The following is a 13,983-nucleotide window of genomic DNA, read 5'->3' on the forward strand; positions in this document are numbered from 1 at the left end:
AATGCCCCCAATGACGAATGATGTGGGGGTACCCTTGCAAATGCTTATTGCCATCATTTCCATCTTTTGTGGGTTGAATTGTATCTCTTCCTGCCCCCACCCCCACCCCCCGCCAAACGTTCTAACTCCCACAATGAGACCTGATTTGGAAATAGGGTCTCGCCCGGCCGGCGTGGCTCGGTGGTTGAGCGCCGACCTAGGAACCAGGAGGTCAAGGTTCGATGCCCGGGTTGCAGGCTCCATCCCCATAGGGGGCGTGCAGGAGGCAGCCGATCCATGATTCTCTCTCATCATGGATGTTTCTCTCTCTCTCTCCCTCTCCCTTCCTCTCTGAAATCAATAAAAATATATATTTATATATATAGGCCAGCCCTAACCAGTGTGGCTCAGTGGATAGAGCGTCGGCCTGTGGACTGAAGGGTCCCGGGTTTGATTCCGGTCAAGGGCATGGACCTTGGTTGTGGGCACATCCCCAGTAGGGAGTGTGCAGGAGGCAGCTGATGGATGTTTCTCTCTCATCGATGTTTCTAACTCTATCCCTCTCCTTTCCTCTCTGTAACAAATCAATAAAACATACTTTAAAAATATAGGCCAGGGTGTGATGCTGTGATAGTCCCCAGGCCTTCAGGTTGAGTATATTATTTTCTGTTAAAAAGGTAAGAATACGGAATTATGTAAAGGTTAACTTGATAGGACTTTATGAAAAGCTCTGTTTCCAGAGGAAATTGGGTACAAAAACAACTTCCTGAAATATTCCTTCCTTTTATTGATGCTTGATTAATGTTGCACAGACATATAGAATCTCACATTATCACCATTTTAACTAATCAGTACAACGGTAAGTTAACGAGCGACTTCCAAATAATTAAAAATAGTTTAAACACACGGGCTCGTTCTCAATGCAGTATGTGGTCTGAAACAAATCGAAAGCTACCAAAGACTGAACGTTAAAAAGCAAAAAGAAAAAGAAAAAGAAAGACTAAACATTACGATAAACCATATTCCCCCAGAATGCAATCATTTCTCAAAGTCACACGCAGCATGAGTGTCATTCACTAGATTTCAGCACGTCTAGGTGTCCTATGTTCTTTCCAGATCACGAAGGTGATGGGGGACACAGTGAGGCCCCCACGGGGCCCAGTTCTTGGGGGACTCCTGGGCATGGCACTTGGGCGTGCCTCCCTGAGGGGACCCGGCAGATCTCCGCAGAGCTGCCCGTCATTCCTGAAACGGCGCTGGCCAAGGCGCTTTCCCGTCTGGAGATGGTGCTGTCACTCAGACGACGTTACTCCCTCCAGTTGAAGCTCTGCGTTCTCTGTAACGACTCGGGTGCCTGTGAAGCCTTAGAGCGGGGCTGGGGAACGCCGGCCCCACGAAGTCATTTGGTCTGGCCCTGCCAAGGCATTAGCGGTGAGTTAAGGAGGTGTTTGACCCAATGTAGCAGGCTGATCTTCTTTTTTTTTTTTTAATATATTTTTATTGACTTTTTACAGAGAGAAAGGGAGAGGGATAGAGAGTTAGAAACATGGATGAGAGAGAAACATCGATGAGAGAGAGAAACATCCATCAGATGCCTCCTACACGCCCCCTACTGGGGATTGAGCCTGAACCAAGGTACGTGCCCTCGACCGGAATCGAACCCGGGACCCTTCAGTCCATGGCCCAGTGCTCTATCCACTGAGCCACACCGGTCAGGGCTTGTTTTATTTTAAAATATATTTTTATTGATTTCAGAGAGGGAGAGCGAGAGAAACATCCATGGTGATAGAGAATCATGGATGGGCTGCCTCCTGCACGCCCCCCACAGGGGATCGAGCCTGCAACCCAGACACGTGTCCTTGACCAGAATCGAACCGTGACCTCCTGGCTCATAGGTCGACACTCAACCACTGAGCCACGCCGGCCGGGCGTTGAGTTGATAACTGTGTATGGCCCCAGAATGATGTTATAAACCGCCCCCTGGCCCTCAGCAGAGAAAGGGCCCCCACCCCAGCTTTAGCGGGAAGACTCGGAAGTTGTACTCCGGATCAGCCCACACGAACGAGGCTACTTTACAATCTGGCGAAGGCGGGAAAGCGGTCACTGAGTAGGCAGTTATCCTCATCAGGAAAAGGAGAAAACAGGGACGAGAAGAGAGGAAGTGACTGAGCAAGAGTCCCTGACATTGGTCGGCACTTCTTTAAAGAACTGATTTCAGCCCTGACCGGTGTGGCTCAGTGGATAGAGCGTCGGCCTGCGGGCTGAAGGGTCCCGGGTTCGATTCCGGTCAAGGGCATGGACCTTGGTTGCGGGCACATCCCCAGTAGGGGGCGTGCAGGAGGCAGCTGATGGATGTTTCTCTCTCATGGATGTTTTTTTTTTTAAATATATTTTATTGATTTTTTACAGAGAAGAAGGGAGAGGGATAGAGAGAGAGAAACATCGATGAGAGAGAAACATCGATCAGCTACCTCCTGCACACCCCCACCTGGGGATGTGCCTGCAACCAAGGTACATGCCCTTGACCGGAATCGAACCTGGGACCCTTCAGTCCACAGGCCGGCGCTCTATCCACTGAGCCACACCGGCCAGTACTCATGGATGTTTCTACCTCTCTCTTCCTCTCCCTTCCTCTCTGTAAAAAATCAATAAAGTATATTAAAAAAAAAAGAATTGATTTCAGAGAGGAAGGGAGAGAGAAACATCCATGAGGAGAGAGAATCACTGATCGGCTGCCTCCTGCACGCCCCCTACTGGGGATCAGCCCGCACCCAGGGCCTTGCCCTGACTGGGGAATCCAACCGTGACCTCCGGGTTCATAGGTCGATGCTTGGAGCCACACCTGCCAGGCAATTTTCCAATTTTCTTGATTGAAAAACTTAACGAGGATGTGCGTGAGCGCTCATACATTTTTTTTTTCTGACTCTAAACAGTTGGTTTTGCCCTCGGAGCGCCACATCCTCCCAGTCAGCCCCTTTCTCAGCCTGCCGCAGGCCAGGGGGCCGGCAAGCTAGGGGGCCTGCACGGAGGAGGAGGAGGAGGAGGAGGAGGAGGAGGGCGCGATCTTGCGGAAGAACTGGTGGCCCCGGGAGTTGGCGTTTTCGAAGATGTACCCCGGCGGGGAGGGGTAGCTGGCCGGGCAGACCTCCTGCTTCTTGGCGGCGAACTCGGTGGAGTAGGAGGTCACGCCGTGGAAGGGACTGGAGCTCTGCACCGGGGCCTGGACAGGCTTGCAGCTCGCCGTGGGCACCAGCTCGTGGGGCACGAAGTGGGACTGGAAGGTGCTCACCCCGTTGAACGGCCCCGAGGACGGGCCGGGCATCTGCTGCTGCGGCTTCACGGGTGCCCGGGGGCGACGGGCCTCCCACTCCGGGAAGTCCTCCCGGGTTGTGCTTCTCCCCTGGAAGGGGCGCTTCTCTCTCCGCTGAGAGGCGGGCCGGATGGGGGCGGCGCGGGGCGGGGCCGGGTGCGGCACGTAGTCCAGGCGGCTCGTGCTGTGCAGTTGCATGGCCCCTGCGGGCGGGGCGTACGCTTGCACCGGCTTGACCTGGCGGGGTGGCACCTCCCAGGGCTCGAAACTGTCCCGGAATTCGGTGCGCCCCTCAAACGGCGCCGGGGGGGTCCCCCTGGCGCGGGCCGGCCTGCAGGCCTTGGCAGCTGCGCCCTGGAGCCCCCGAAAGGCGCAGCGGTGCGTGGTGAGGCCCTGGAAGGGCTGGGAGCTGGGCCGGTAAACGTGTCTCGGCTGCGCAGGCGTGGACTTGGGTCCGAGCTCGTGAGGCACGAAGTCCAGGCGGTGGCTGGTGAGGTCCTGGAAGGGGGAGGCGGGGCGCGGGGCCGCGGCCCCCGGTTTGAAGCTCTGCGGGGGCTGCGCGGCCCGGGGCACGTAGTCGTCCTGAAACGTGGTGGGGTTTCCGAATTTCGCCGTCGGGGGGCAGTACGTGTGCTCCGGTTTGTAGAGGTCACTTTTCTGAAGGGCCCAGGCTCTGTAATCATCTTGAGAGAGAAAGAGAGAGCATTTTTAGTATTTTTAGAAATATATATATTTGATTGATTGCAGAGAGGAAGGGAGAGGGGGAGAGAGAAACATCCTATCTAATAAAAGAGTAATATGCAAATTGACCATCACTCCAACACACAAGATGGTCGTGCCCATGTGGACACAAGATGGCCGGCAGGGGAGGGCAGTTGTGGGCGATCAGGCCTGCAGGGGAGGGCAGTTGGGAGGGACCAGGCCTGCAAGGGAGGGCAGTTAGGGGCAACCAGGCAGCAGGGGAGGGCAGTTGGGGGCAACCAGGCCTGCAGGGGAGGGCAGTTGGGGGCGACCAGGCCTGCAGGGGAGGGCAGTTAGGGGTGACCAGGCCTGCAGGGGAGGGAAGTTAGGGGCAATCGGGCCAGCAGGGAAGCAGTTAGGCGTCGGTCAGGTTGGCAGGGAAGTGGTTAGGGCAGGGGTGGGCAAACTTTTTGACTCGAGGGCCACAATGGGTTCTTAAACTGGACCGGAGGGCCGGAACAAAAGCATGGATGGAGTGTTTGTGTGAACTAATATAAATTCAAAGTAAAGGAGCGGAGGGGAGAGCAAGAGAACCCTCCGCTCTTTCGGCTCCGCGGGCCGGATAGAACAGCCGAACGGGCCGGATCCGGCCCGCGGGCCGTAGTTTGCCCACGGCTGGGTTAGGGGGTGATCAGGCTGGCAGGCACAAGTGGTTAGGGGCAATTAGGCAGGCAGGCAGACGAGCGGTTGGGAGCCAGCAGTCCTGGATAGTGAGAGGGATGTCCAACTGCCCATTTAGGCCCAACCCTCGAGGTGTCCCAGATTGGAGAGGGTGCAGGCTGGGCTGAGGGACACACCCCGCCCCCCCGTGCATGAATTTCATGCACCAGGCCTCTAGTCAATGATAATAAAGAGCTAATATGCAAATGGTCGTCATGCCCTTCACCCTCCTGCGGGAACTGCTCAGACACTGGACACTGGGGAGAGAGGAATGGGGAACAGCCAGGCTGTGGCCGGGGAGAGGGACAAGCCACCCACCCACGGTCCCCTGCAGCTGTGGCCATCCTGGGTGAAGCCGTCTGGGTCCTGGGTGCCTGCGACCAGCCGGAGGAGGGAATCCTGGGTCCTGGGTGTGGGGTGAGGCAGAGGCGGTTAGGGGCGATCAGGCTGGTAGGGGAGCAGTTAGGGGCGATCAGGCAGGCAGGCAGGCAGGCAGGTGAGTGGTTAGGAGCCAGCGGTCCCGGATCGCGAGAGGCAGTCGGACATCCCCCGAGGGGTCCCGGATTGGAGAGGGTGCAGGCCAGACTGAGGGACTCCCCCCCATACACGAATGTCTTGCTCCGGGTCTCTAGTCAATGATGAGAGAGAATCTCTGATAGGCTGCCTCCTGCACGCCCCACACTGGGGATGGAGCCCACAACCCAGGCCTGTGCCCTGACCGGGAGTCCAGTTGTGGCTCATAGGTTGACACTCAGTTGAGCCACACAGGTCGGGCCAGACCTGTTCTTTTTCTCCATCTCCACCTTGCTCCCCCTCCTGCCCCTTTGATAGGGGTAACTTCCCACTTCTAGATTCCTCCCGTGACACCACCCGGGAGAGGAACTGTTGGTGGCGTTTGAAAGCCTAAAACCACTGTGTTTTGGGAGAAGACAGCGTGGGACAAGCATGTCAAACTCGGGGCCCACGGGCCTCAAGCCTCGTTGATGTGGCCCGCGTTAGCCTTGAGTTTGACGTGCTTGGTGCAGGAGCTACGGTTGTGTTCCCGGGGACCGGTTGGGATTTGTGCTATCACTCACAAGATGCTAAACCATAAAATCTAGGATTCACATCAAAACGAGGGCCCTGCTCGCCCGCCCTGCGTGGCTCAGTGGTTGAGCGTCGACCTAGGAACCAGGAGGTCACGGTTCGATTCCCAGTCAGGGCACTTGCCGGGGTTGCAGACTCGATCCCCAGGGTGGGGCATACAGGAGGCAGCCGACCCATGATTCTCTCTCATCATGGATGTTTCTCTCTCTCTCCCTCTCCCTTCCTCTCTGCAGTCAATAAAAAATATACTTTTTTTAAAAAGAGAGGCAGGCCCTAACTGATTTGGCTCAGTGGATAGAGCATCGGCCTGCGGACTGAAGGGTCCCAGGTTCGATTCCGGTCAAGGGCATGTACCTTGGTTGCAGGCACATCCCCAATAGGGGGTGTGCAGGAGGCAGTTAATCAGTGTTTCTAACTCTCTATCCCTCTCCCTTCCTCTCTGTAAAAAATCAATAAGATATATTTTTTAAAAAGAAAAAGAAACACCCAAGCCCATAAAAATTTAAGAGAGAGAGAGAGAGAGAGAGAAAGGAGGCTGAGAAATACTGTAGAAGTGACTTCATCCCCAAATGTGTGTTTCTAAATGCCAGGAATTATTTGATAAAGGAGGGGCGTTATACGCAGCAGAGTGGAAGAGTCCAGACATAGCCACGGTCTTGTGTATTTGAAAAACCGAGACTCAAACGCTTCTTAGGACACCTCCTTTGAAGAGAAAACGTCCTCATCTGTTAGACATGGCGGCTAAGATGGCCAAGTCTGGGGGCAAAGGGCTTCTCCCACGTCCAGCTACTGGTCTTTGGTGAGAGCGGATACCTCGGCTGTAGGCGAGCCGAGGCCTTAGCCCAGTGGTCGGCAAACTCATTAGTCAACAGAGCCAAATATCAACAGTACAATGATTGAAATTTCTTTTGAGAGCCAAAATTTTTTAAAAATATATTTTATTGCCTTTTTACAGAGAGGAAGGGAGAGGGATAGAGAGTTAGAAACATCGATGGAGAGAAACATCCATCAGCTGCCTCCTGCACGCCCCCCACTGGGGATGTGCCCACAACCCAGGTACATGCCCTTGACCGGAATCGAACCTGGGACCCTTCAGTCCACAGGCCGACGCTCTGTCTATCCACTGAGCCAAACCAGTTAGATTGAGAGCCAAATTTTTTAAACTTAAACTTCTTCTAACGCCACTTCTTCAAAATAGACAAGCCCAGGCTGTGGTATTTTGTGGAAGAGCCACACTCAAGGGGCCAAAGAGCCGCATGTGGCTCGCGAGCCGCAGTTTGCCAACCACTGCCTTAGGGGATAACCCAGCAAGAAAAGATGGGTCGGGTCAAGCATATTCTTTTTTTAAAAAATCCTATATAATAAAAGCCTAGCCCTAGTCGGTGTGGCTCAGTGGATAGAGCATCAGTCTGCGAACTGAAGGGTCCCAGGTTCGATTCCGGTCAAGGGCACATGCCTGGGTAGTGTGCTCGATCCCCAGTGGGGGACTTGCAGGAGGCAGCCAATCCGTGATTCTCTCTCATCATGGATGTTTCTATCTCTCTCTCCCTCTCACTTCCTCTCTGAAGTCAATAAAAATATATTTAAAAAAATAAAATAACATAAATAAAAGCCTAATATGCTAAGTGTCCGGTCGTCCGGTCGGCCATTCAACCAATCAAAGCATAATATGCTAATGATATGCTAAGGCCACTCAACTGCTTGCTATGACATGCACTGACCACCAGGGGGCAGACGCTCCGACCAGTAGGTTAGCTTACTGATGGGGTCCAGCGGATTGGGACTAAGATGGGCCGGACACGCCCTGGAGCTCTCCTGCAGTCCCTCCCTGGCTGGCCAACCTCCCACGTCCCTCCCCGGCCCCAATCGTTCATCGGTGGGGTCACGGCTGACGAGTGCAGTGACAGTGGCGGGAGCCTCTCCCGCCTCCACAGCAGCGCTAAGGATGTCCGACTGCCGGCTTAGGCCTGCTTCCTGGCAGTCGGACATCCCCTGAGGGCTCTTGGACTGTGAGAGGGTGCAGGCCGGGCTGAGGGACCCTCCCACAAGCACACAAATTTCATGCACTGGGTCTCTAGTCTATAATAATAAAAGGGTTATATGCTAATTAGACCGGACGTCTTCCAGACGTCATTCTGGACGTCCTTCCTGACGAAGCCGGGGCCAGAGGGAAGCCGTTGCCGGGTCCGGGGAAGGATGGCCTATGCTTGCACGAATTTTCATGCATCAGGCCTCTAGTATGTACATATTTTTATTGATTTCAGAGAGAAAGGGAGAGGGAGAGAGAAAGAGAAACATCCATGATGAGAGAGAATCATGGATCGGCTGCCTCCTGTATGGCCCACACTGGGGATGGAGTCTGCAATCCGGGCATGTGCCCTGACCGGGAATCGAACCGTGACCTCCTGGTTCAGAGGTCGACACTCAACCACTGAGCCACGCCTGCCGGGGTCAAGTGTATTCTTGTTCTTATGAACTGAGGATTAGAGAATGAGTCTTCGAATCCTGGGCTAAAGCCCCTCATAACCACTGGTAATATTCTTTGCTCTGAAGACTACATTTTCTGATATGAATATCGTCAACCCTACAGCCTGCTGTTCGCTAGAGTTCGCATGGCCTGTATTTTTCCACCCTGAACTTTCAACCTGTCTCTATCTTTGGGTGTAACGTAGGTTTTATGGAAACAGCACAGAGTTGGGTGTTGTTGTTTTTTCAATGTGCTATGACAATCTTTGTGTTTTAATCACCATGGTTGGATCATTTACCTTAATGCAATTATTTTTTTAATATATTTCTTTATTGATTTCAGAGAGGAAGGGAGAGGGAGAAAGAGAGAGAGAAACATCCATGATGAGAGAGAATCATGGATCGGCTGTCTTTGCCCGCCCCCTACTGGGGATCGAGCCCACAACCCAGGCATGTGCCTTTGGTCGGAATTGAACCTGGGACCCTTCAGTCCACAGGCCAACGCTCTATCTACTGAGCCACACCGGCTAGGGCCTTAATGCAATGATTGAAATGGCTGAATTAAAATCTACATGCTCCTTGGTTTTGACAAAGGCTGCTGGGATGCTTGGTAGACTTTAAACTCATTCTGGGATGGAAGGACCGGAATGGTACCAACTTAATGTGACAAATGTGACATAACGCTTGCCTTATGGGTATCCTTTGTATTTATGTGTGTGTTTGTTAATATACATTTTTATATTTTTTATTGCTTTCAGAGAGGAAGGGAGAGGGAGAGAGAGAGAAACATCAATGATGAGAGAGAATCATGGGTTGGCTGCCTCCTGCACACCCCCCACCGGGGATTCAGCCCACAACTGAACCTGTGCCCTGATGGGGAATCAAACCATGACCTCCTGGTTCATAGGTCGACACTCAACCACTGAGCCGTGCCGGCCGGGCTGTGTGTATGTTGTGAGATGTAGCAAAACTAAGCAAGTGGCTGAATGTGGCCGGAATCCAGGTCTATTAACTCTCAATCAGCAAATGGTCTTTTTTTTTTCCCCCACTATACAATACTAGAGTCCCGGTGCACAAAATTCATGCACTTGGGGGGTGGTTCCCTCCCCTCGGCCTGGCCTGCACCCTCTCGCAGTCCAGGAGCCCTTAGGGGATGTCTGACTGATGGCTTAGGCCTGCTCCTTATTGCTGCCGTGGAGGCAGGAGAGGCACCCACCACCGCTGCTGCAATCACCAGCTGTGAGTCCGACTTCTCGCTGAGTGGTGCTCCCCCTGTGGGAGCCCACTGACCACCGTGGGCAGCTCCTGCGTTGACTGTCTGCCCCTGGTGGTCAGTGCACGTCATAGTGATTGGTCGATTCTCTGCCCCTTGGTGGTCAGTGCACGTCATAGTGATTGGTCGACTCTCTGCCCCCTGGTGGTCAGTGCATGTCATAGCGAGCGGTTGAGCAGCCTTAGCATCTCATTAGCATATTACGCTTTGATTGGTTGAACGGACGACTGGACACTTAGCATAGTAGGCTTTTCTTATTAGGATTATTTCGACCAATATCATTTCTCCTAAGCCAGGAGGGCTACGTTTGACAACACAATAAAATAATGATTGGATGTTAGATGCCAAAGCAACAAGTGAGTCCCAGTGTTTTGGCTCCATCCTTTTTAATTGTTTAAAATATATCTTTATTGATTTTGGAAAGGAAGGAAGAGGGAGATAGAAACATCAATGATGAGAGAGAATCACTGATCAGCTGCCTCCTGCACACCCCACACTGGGGATCAAGCCTGCAACCCGGGCCTGTGCCCTGACCGGGAATCAAAGGTGACATAGGTCGATGCTCAAGTGCTGAGCCCCGCCAGGCGGGCTGGCTCTGTCCTTTTTGAAACGGGGTTACCTTTGTAGGTGGGGACAGTGTCCAGCTTCCCTTTCTTAATGTGTCGTCTCTCCGGGGGTCGGACTATCGCCACGGGCTGCGCTGGGTACGAGTTAAAGTCCCGTTTGTAGGTGGTGTCGAGATCAATGTCCCCCGGTTTGGGTTTGTATTCCTCTGGTAGGTGGCGAGGCTGGGGGACTATCTCATAGGGGCGGTAATCCGATCTGAAATACATAAATTTGACACATAGCCTCACAGGTTCTTTTATTTCTAACTAGAGGCCCGGTGCACGAATTCGTGCACGGGTGGGGTCCCTCGGCCTGGTGGGCAATCGGGGCTGATTCGGGCCAGCTGGCCAGGGGGGAGGGACTACGGGAGGTTGGCTGTCAGAGCGCACTGACCACCAGGGGGCAGCTCCTGTGTTGAGCGCCTGCCCCCTGGTGGTCGGTGCGCATCATAGTGACCGGCCAGTCGTCTGGTTGCCCAGTTGTCCGGTCGTAATGGTCGCTTAGGCCTTTATATATATATATAGACTAGAGACCCGATGCATGAAATTCGTGCATGGGGGGGGGTCCCTCAGCCCGGCCTGCACCCTCTCGTAATCCGGGACACCTCGGGGGATGTCCGATTGTGGAATCGGGCCTAAACCGGCAGTTGGACATCCCTCTTGCAATCTAGGACTGCTGGCTCCTAACCACTCGCCTGCCTGCCTGTGTGATTACCCCTAACTGCTCGCCTGCCTGATCGCCCCAAACTGCTCACCAGCCTGCCTGATCACCCCTAACCACTCTGCCTGCCTGTCTCATCACCCCTAACCACCTCTTCCTACCTGCCTCATCACCCCTAACTGGTCACCTGCCTGCCTCATCACCCCTAACTGCTCGCCTGCCTGCCTCATCACCCCTAACTGCTTGCCTGCCTGCCTGATCGCCCCTAACCACTCTGCCTGCCTGTCTCATCACCCCTAACCACGTCTTCCTACCTGCCTCATCACCCCTAACCGGTCAACTGCCTGCCTCATCACCCCTAACTGCTCGCCTGCCTGCCTGATCGCCCCTAACCATTCTGTCTGCCTGCCTGATCGCTCCTAACCACTCTGCCTGCCTGATTGCCCCTAACCACTCTGCCTGCTGATTGCCCCTAACCACCTCTGCCTTGGTCCCCGCTACAGCGGCTTTGTCCGGAAGGACGTCCGGAATGATGTCCAGAAGGTCGTTCGGCTGTCCAGTCTAATTAGCATATTATGCTTTAATTATAATAGATTGTTTCCATGCAGTATGGGAGTTTTCCAAGGAAAGTGTCAGGAGATATTAAAATAGTGACAGCTGATAAGCCACTGGAAAGAAGTAACTGGCCCGGCCGGTGGGGCTCAGGGGTTGAGTGTCCACCTGTGAACCAGGAGGTCAGGGTTCGATTCCCAGTCAGGGCACATGCTTGGATTGTGGGCTCGTTCCCCAGTGGGGGGCGTAGAGGAGGCAGCTGATCCATGATTCTCTCTCATCATGGATGTTTCTATCTCCCTCTCCCTCTCCCTCCCTCTCTGAAATCAATAAAAATATAGTTTAAAAACTTTTAAAAAGAAATAACTGAATTCCTTTATGCTCTGCCCAGTGACTAAACACCTCGAGAAAGAAGTATGCCAAGTATCCCGGTCTCTAAGGCATCGTTAGAATGGATCTTTAGGTAACGGCATCTTACATAAGTAACATCTTCCCACGATTGCATGTTCTTCCCTGACCTGGAAGGCTATCTCACGTGGAAGGTTTAATGAACCTGAAATAAATTTTAAAATGTGCCCCCGGGGTCCACTTTGTCAAAATCCTTACCCATCCTACTTAACGCCTCCACTTAAAGTATGGGCACATGCTGTCCTCCTGCTCAGCTTTAAATAATAAACTCGCACCTTTCTACATAAAACACATTCAGCCCCGGCTGGTGTGGCTCAGTGGATAGAGCGTCAGCCTGCGGACTGAAGGGTCCCGGGTTCGATTCCGGCCAAGGGCACATGCCCAGGTTGCAGGCTCCATCCCCAGTGTGGGGCGTGCAGGAGGCAGCCAATCCATGATTCTCTCTCATCATGAATGTTTCTATCTCCCTCTCCCGTCCTCTCTGAAATCAATAATAAAAAATTTAATTAAAAAAAAATCAGGTTACCTGCTTCACATCATTCCCATTTTAGCTCATTTCTCGCATCTTCCTGATAAAGCCAAACCTCTCTTATTCTGGCTCTCTAGTTCCTTCATAGTTTTTATCATTGTTGCACATTATTTTATAGATATACTAGAGGCCCTGTGCATGAAATTCGTGCACTTGGGGGGGGGGTCCCTCAGCCCAGCCCGCGCCCTCTTGCAGTCCGGGAGCCCTCAGGGGATGTCTGACTGACAGCTTAGGCCCAATCCGTCCGTTGGACACCTTAGCGCTGCCGCGGAGGTGGGAGAGGTTCCCACCACCGCTGTTCTCGCCGTGAGCCCGGCTTCTGGCTGAGCGGCGCTCCCCCTGTGGGAGCGCACCGACCACTAGGGGGCAGCTCCTGTGTTGAGTGGGATCGGGCCAAAACTGGCTCTCGGACATCCCCGAGGGGTCCCAGATTGCAAGAGGGTGCAGGGCAGGCCGAGGAACCCCACCGGTGCACAATCGGGGCCGGGGAGGGACAGGAGGTTGGCCAGCTGGGGAGGGACAGTGGGAGGGCTCCAGGGTGTGTCCTGTCCATTTTACTCAGTCCCAATTGGCTGGACCCCAGCAGCAAGCTAACCTACTGGTCGGAGAATCTGCCCCCTGGTGGTCAGTGCACGTCATAGTGACTGGTTGACCAGTCGACTGTCTGCCCCCTGGTGGTCAGTGCACATCATAGCGAGCGGTTGAGCAGCCTTCATATATCATTAGCATATTACGCTTCGATTGTTTGAATGGCTGACTGGATGATCAGACACGTAGCATACTAGAATTTTATTATATAGGAATTTTATTGATGTCAGAGAGGAAGGGAGAGGGAGGGAGAGAGAGAAACATCCATGATGAGAGAGAATCATGGATCACCTGCCTCCTGCATGCCCCCACTGCGGACCAAGCCCGCAACCCGGGCATGTGCCCTGACTGGGAATCGAACCTGGGACCCTTCAGTCCACAAGCCAATGCTCTATCCACTGGGCCACACTGGCCAGGGCCACTGTGGCTCTTTTATTCTTATTCTGAGGGATGTTTTTGATTAGCACGTTCGCTGGCTGCAACGCCCATGGGCACAGAGAGGCCGTGACTGTGGTTTTTGCTCATCTCTGCATCCCAGGTGCCTGACACGGACTAAATGCTTAATAAATATTTGTTACTTAGTGGGTGGGCAGCAGCAGAAATCCCATACCTCTGCCTCTTGCAGCTGGCGATTGCTCTTTGCTCTTCCCGAACGCCAGCTAGAGGGGAAGAGGCTGAGGGCAGGGTCGTGGGATACGCAGGAGAGGACAGAGAAAGCTTAGAAGTCTGAGGTTGTCCCCCTGGCCGGTGTGCCTCAGTGGGTAGAGCGTCAGCCTGCGGAATGAAGGGTCCCGGGTTCGATTCCGGTCAGGGGCATGGACTTTGGTTGCGGGCACATCCCCAGTGGGGGGTGTGCAGGAGGCAGCTGATGGATGTTTCTCTCTCATCGATGTTTCTAACTCTCTCTCACTCTCCTTTCCTCTCTGTAAAAAAACAATCAATCAAATGTATTTTTAAAAAATAGAAGAAGTCTGAGTTTCTCTAGCCAGGCTAGTTACTTGTTAGAAAGTACACTGCCAAACCCCAAGCCATTTTTATTTATTATTTATTTTAATATATCTTTATTGATCTGAGAGAGGAAGGGAGAGGGAGGTAGACAGAGAAACATCCATGATGAGAAAGAAT

General features: G+C 53.3%; 1 protein-coding gene across 1 annotated transcript; it reads right to left on the bottom strand.

The window, feature by feature from the left end:
• Nucleotides 1-2,989: 2,989 nt before the first annotated feature.
• On the bottom strand, nucleotides 2,990-10,348 carry LOC308239020 (stabilizer of axonemal microtubules 2-like; the record flags this gene model as incomplete). The annotated part of the gene is made up of 2 exons (XM_080651574.1): nucleotides 2,990-3,972; nucleotides 10,135-10,348. The coding sequence occupies 2 exons, from the start codon at nucleotides 10,346-10,348 to the stop codon at nucleotides 2,990-2,992; spliced, it is 1,197 nt and encodes a 398-aa protein (XP_080507700.1).
• Between the last annotated feature and the right edge of the window lie 3,635 nt (nucleotides 10,349-13,983).

Source organism: Plecotus auritus (assembly GCF_963455305.1).
Source record: "Plecotus auritus genome assembly, chromosome: 15".
NCBI lineage: Eukaryota > Metazoa > Chordata > Mammalia > Chiroptera > Vespertilionidae > Plecotus > Plecotus auritus.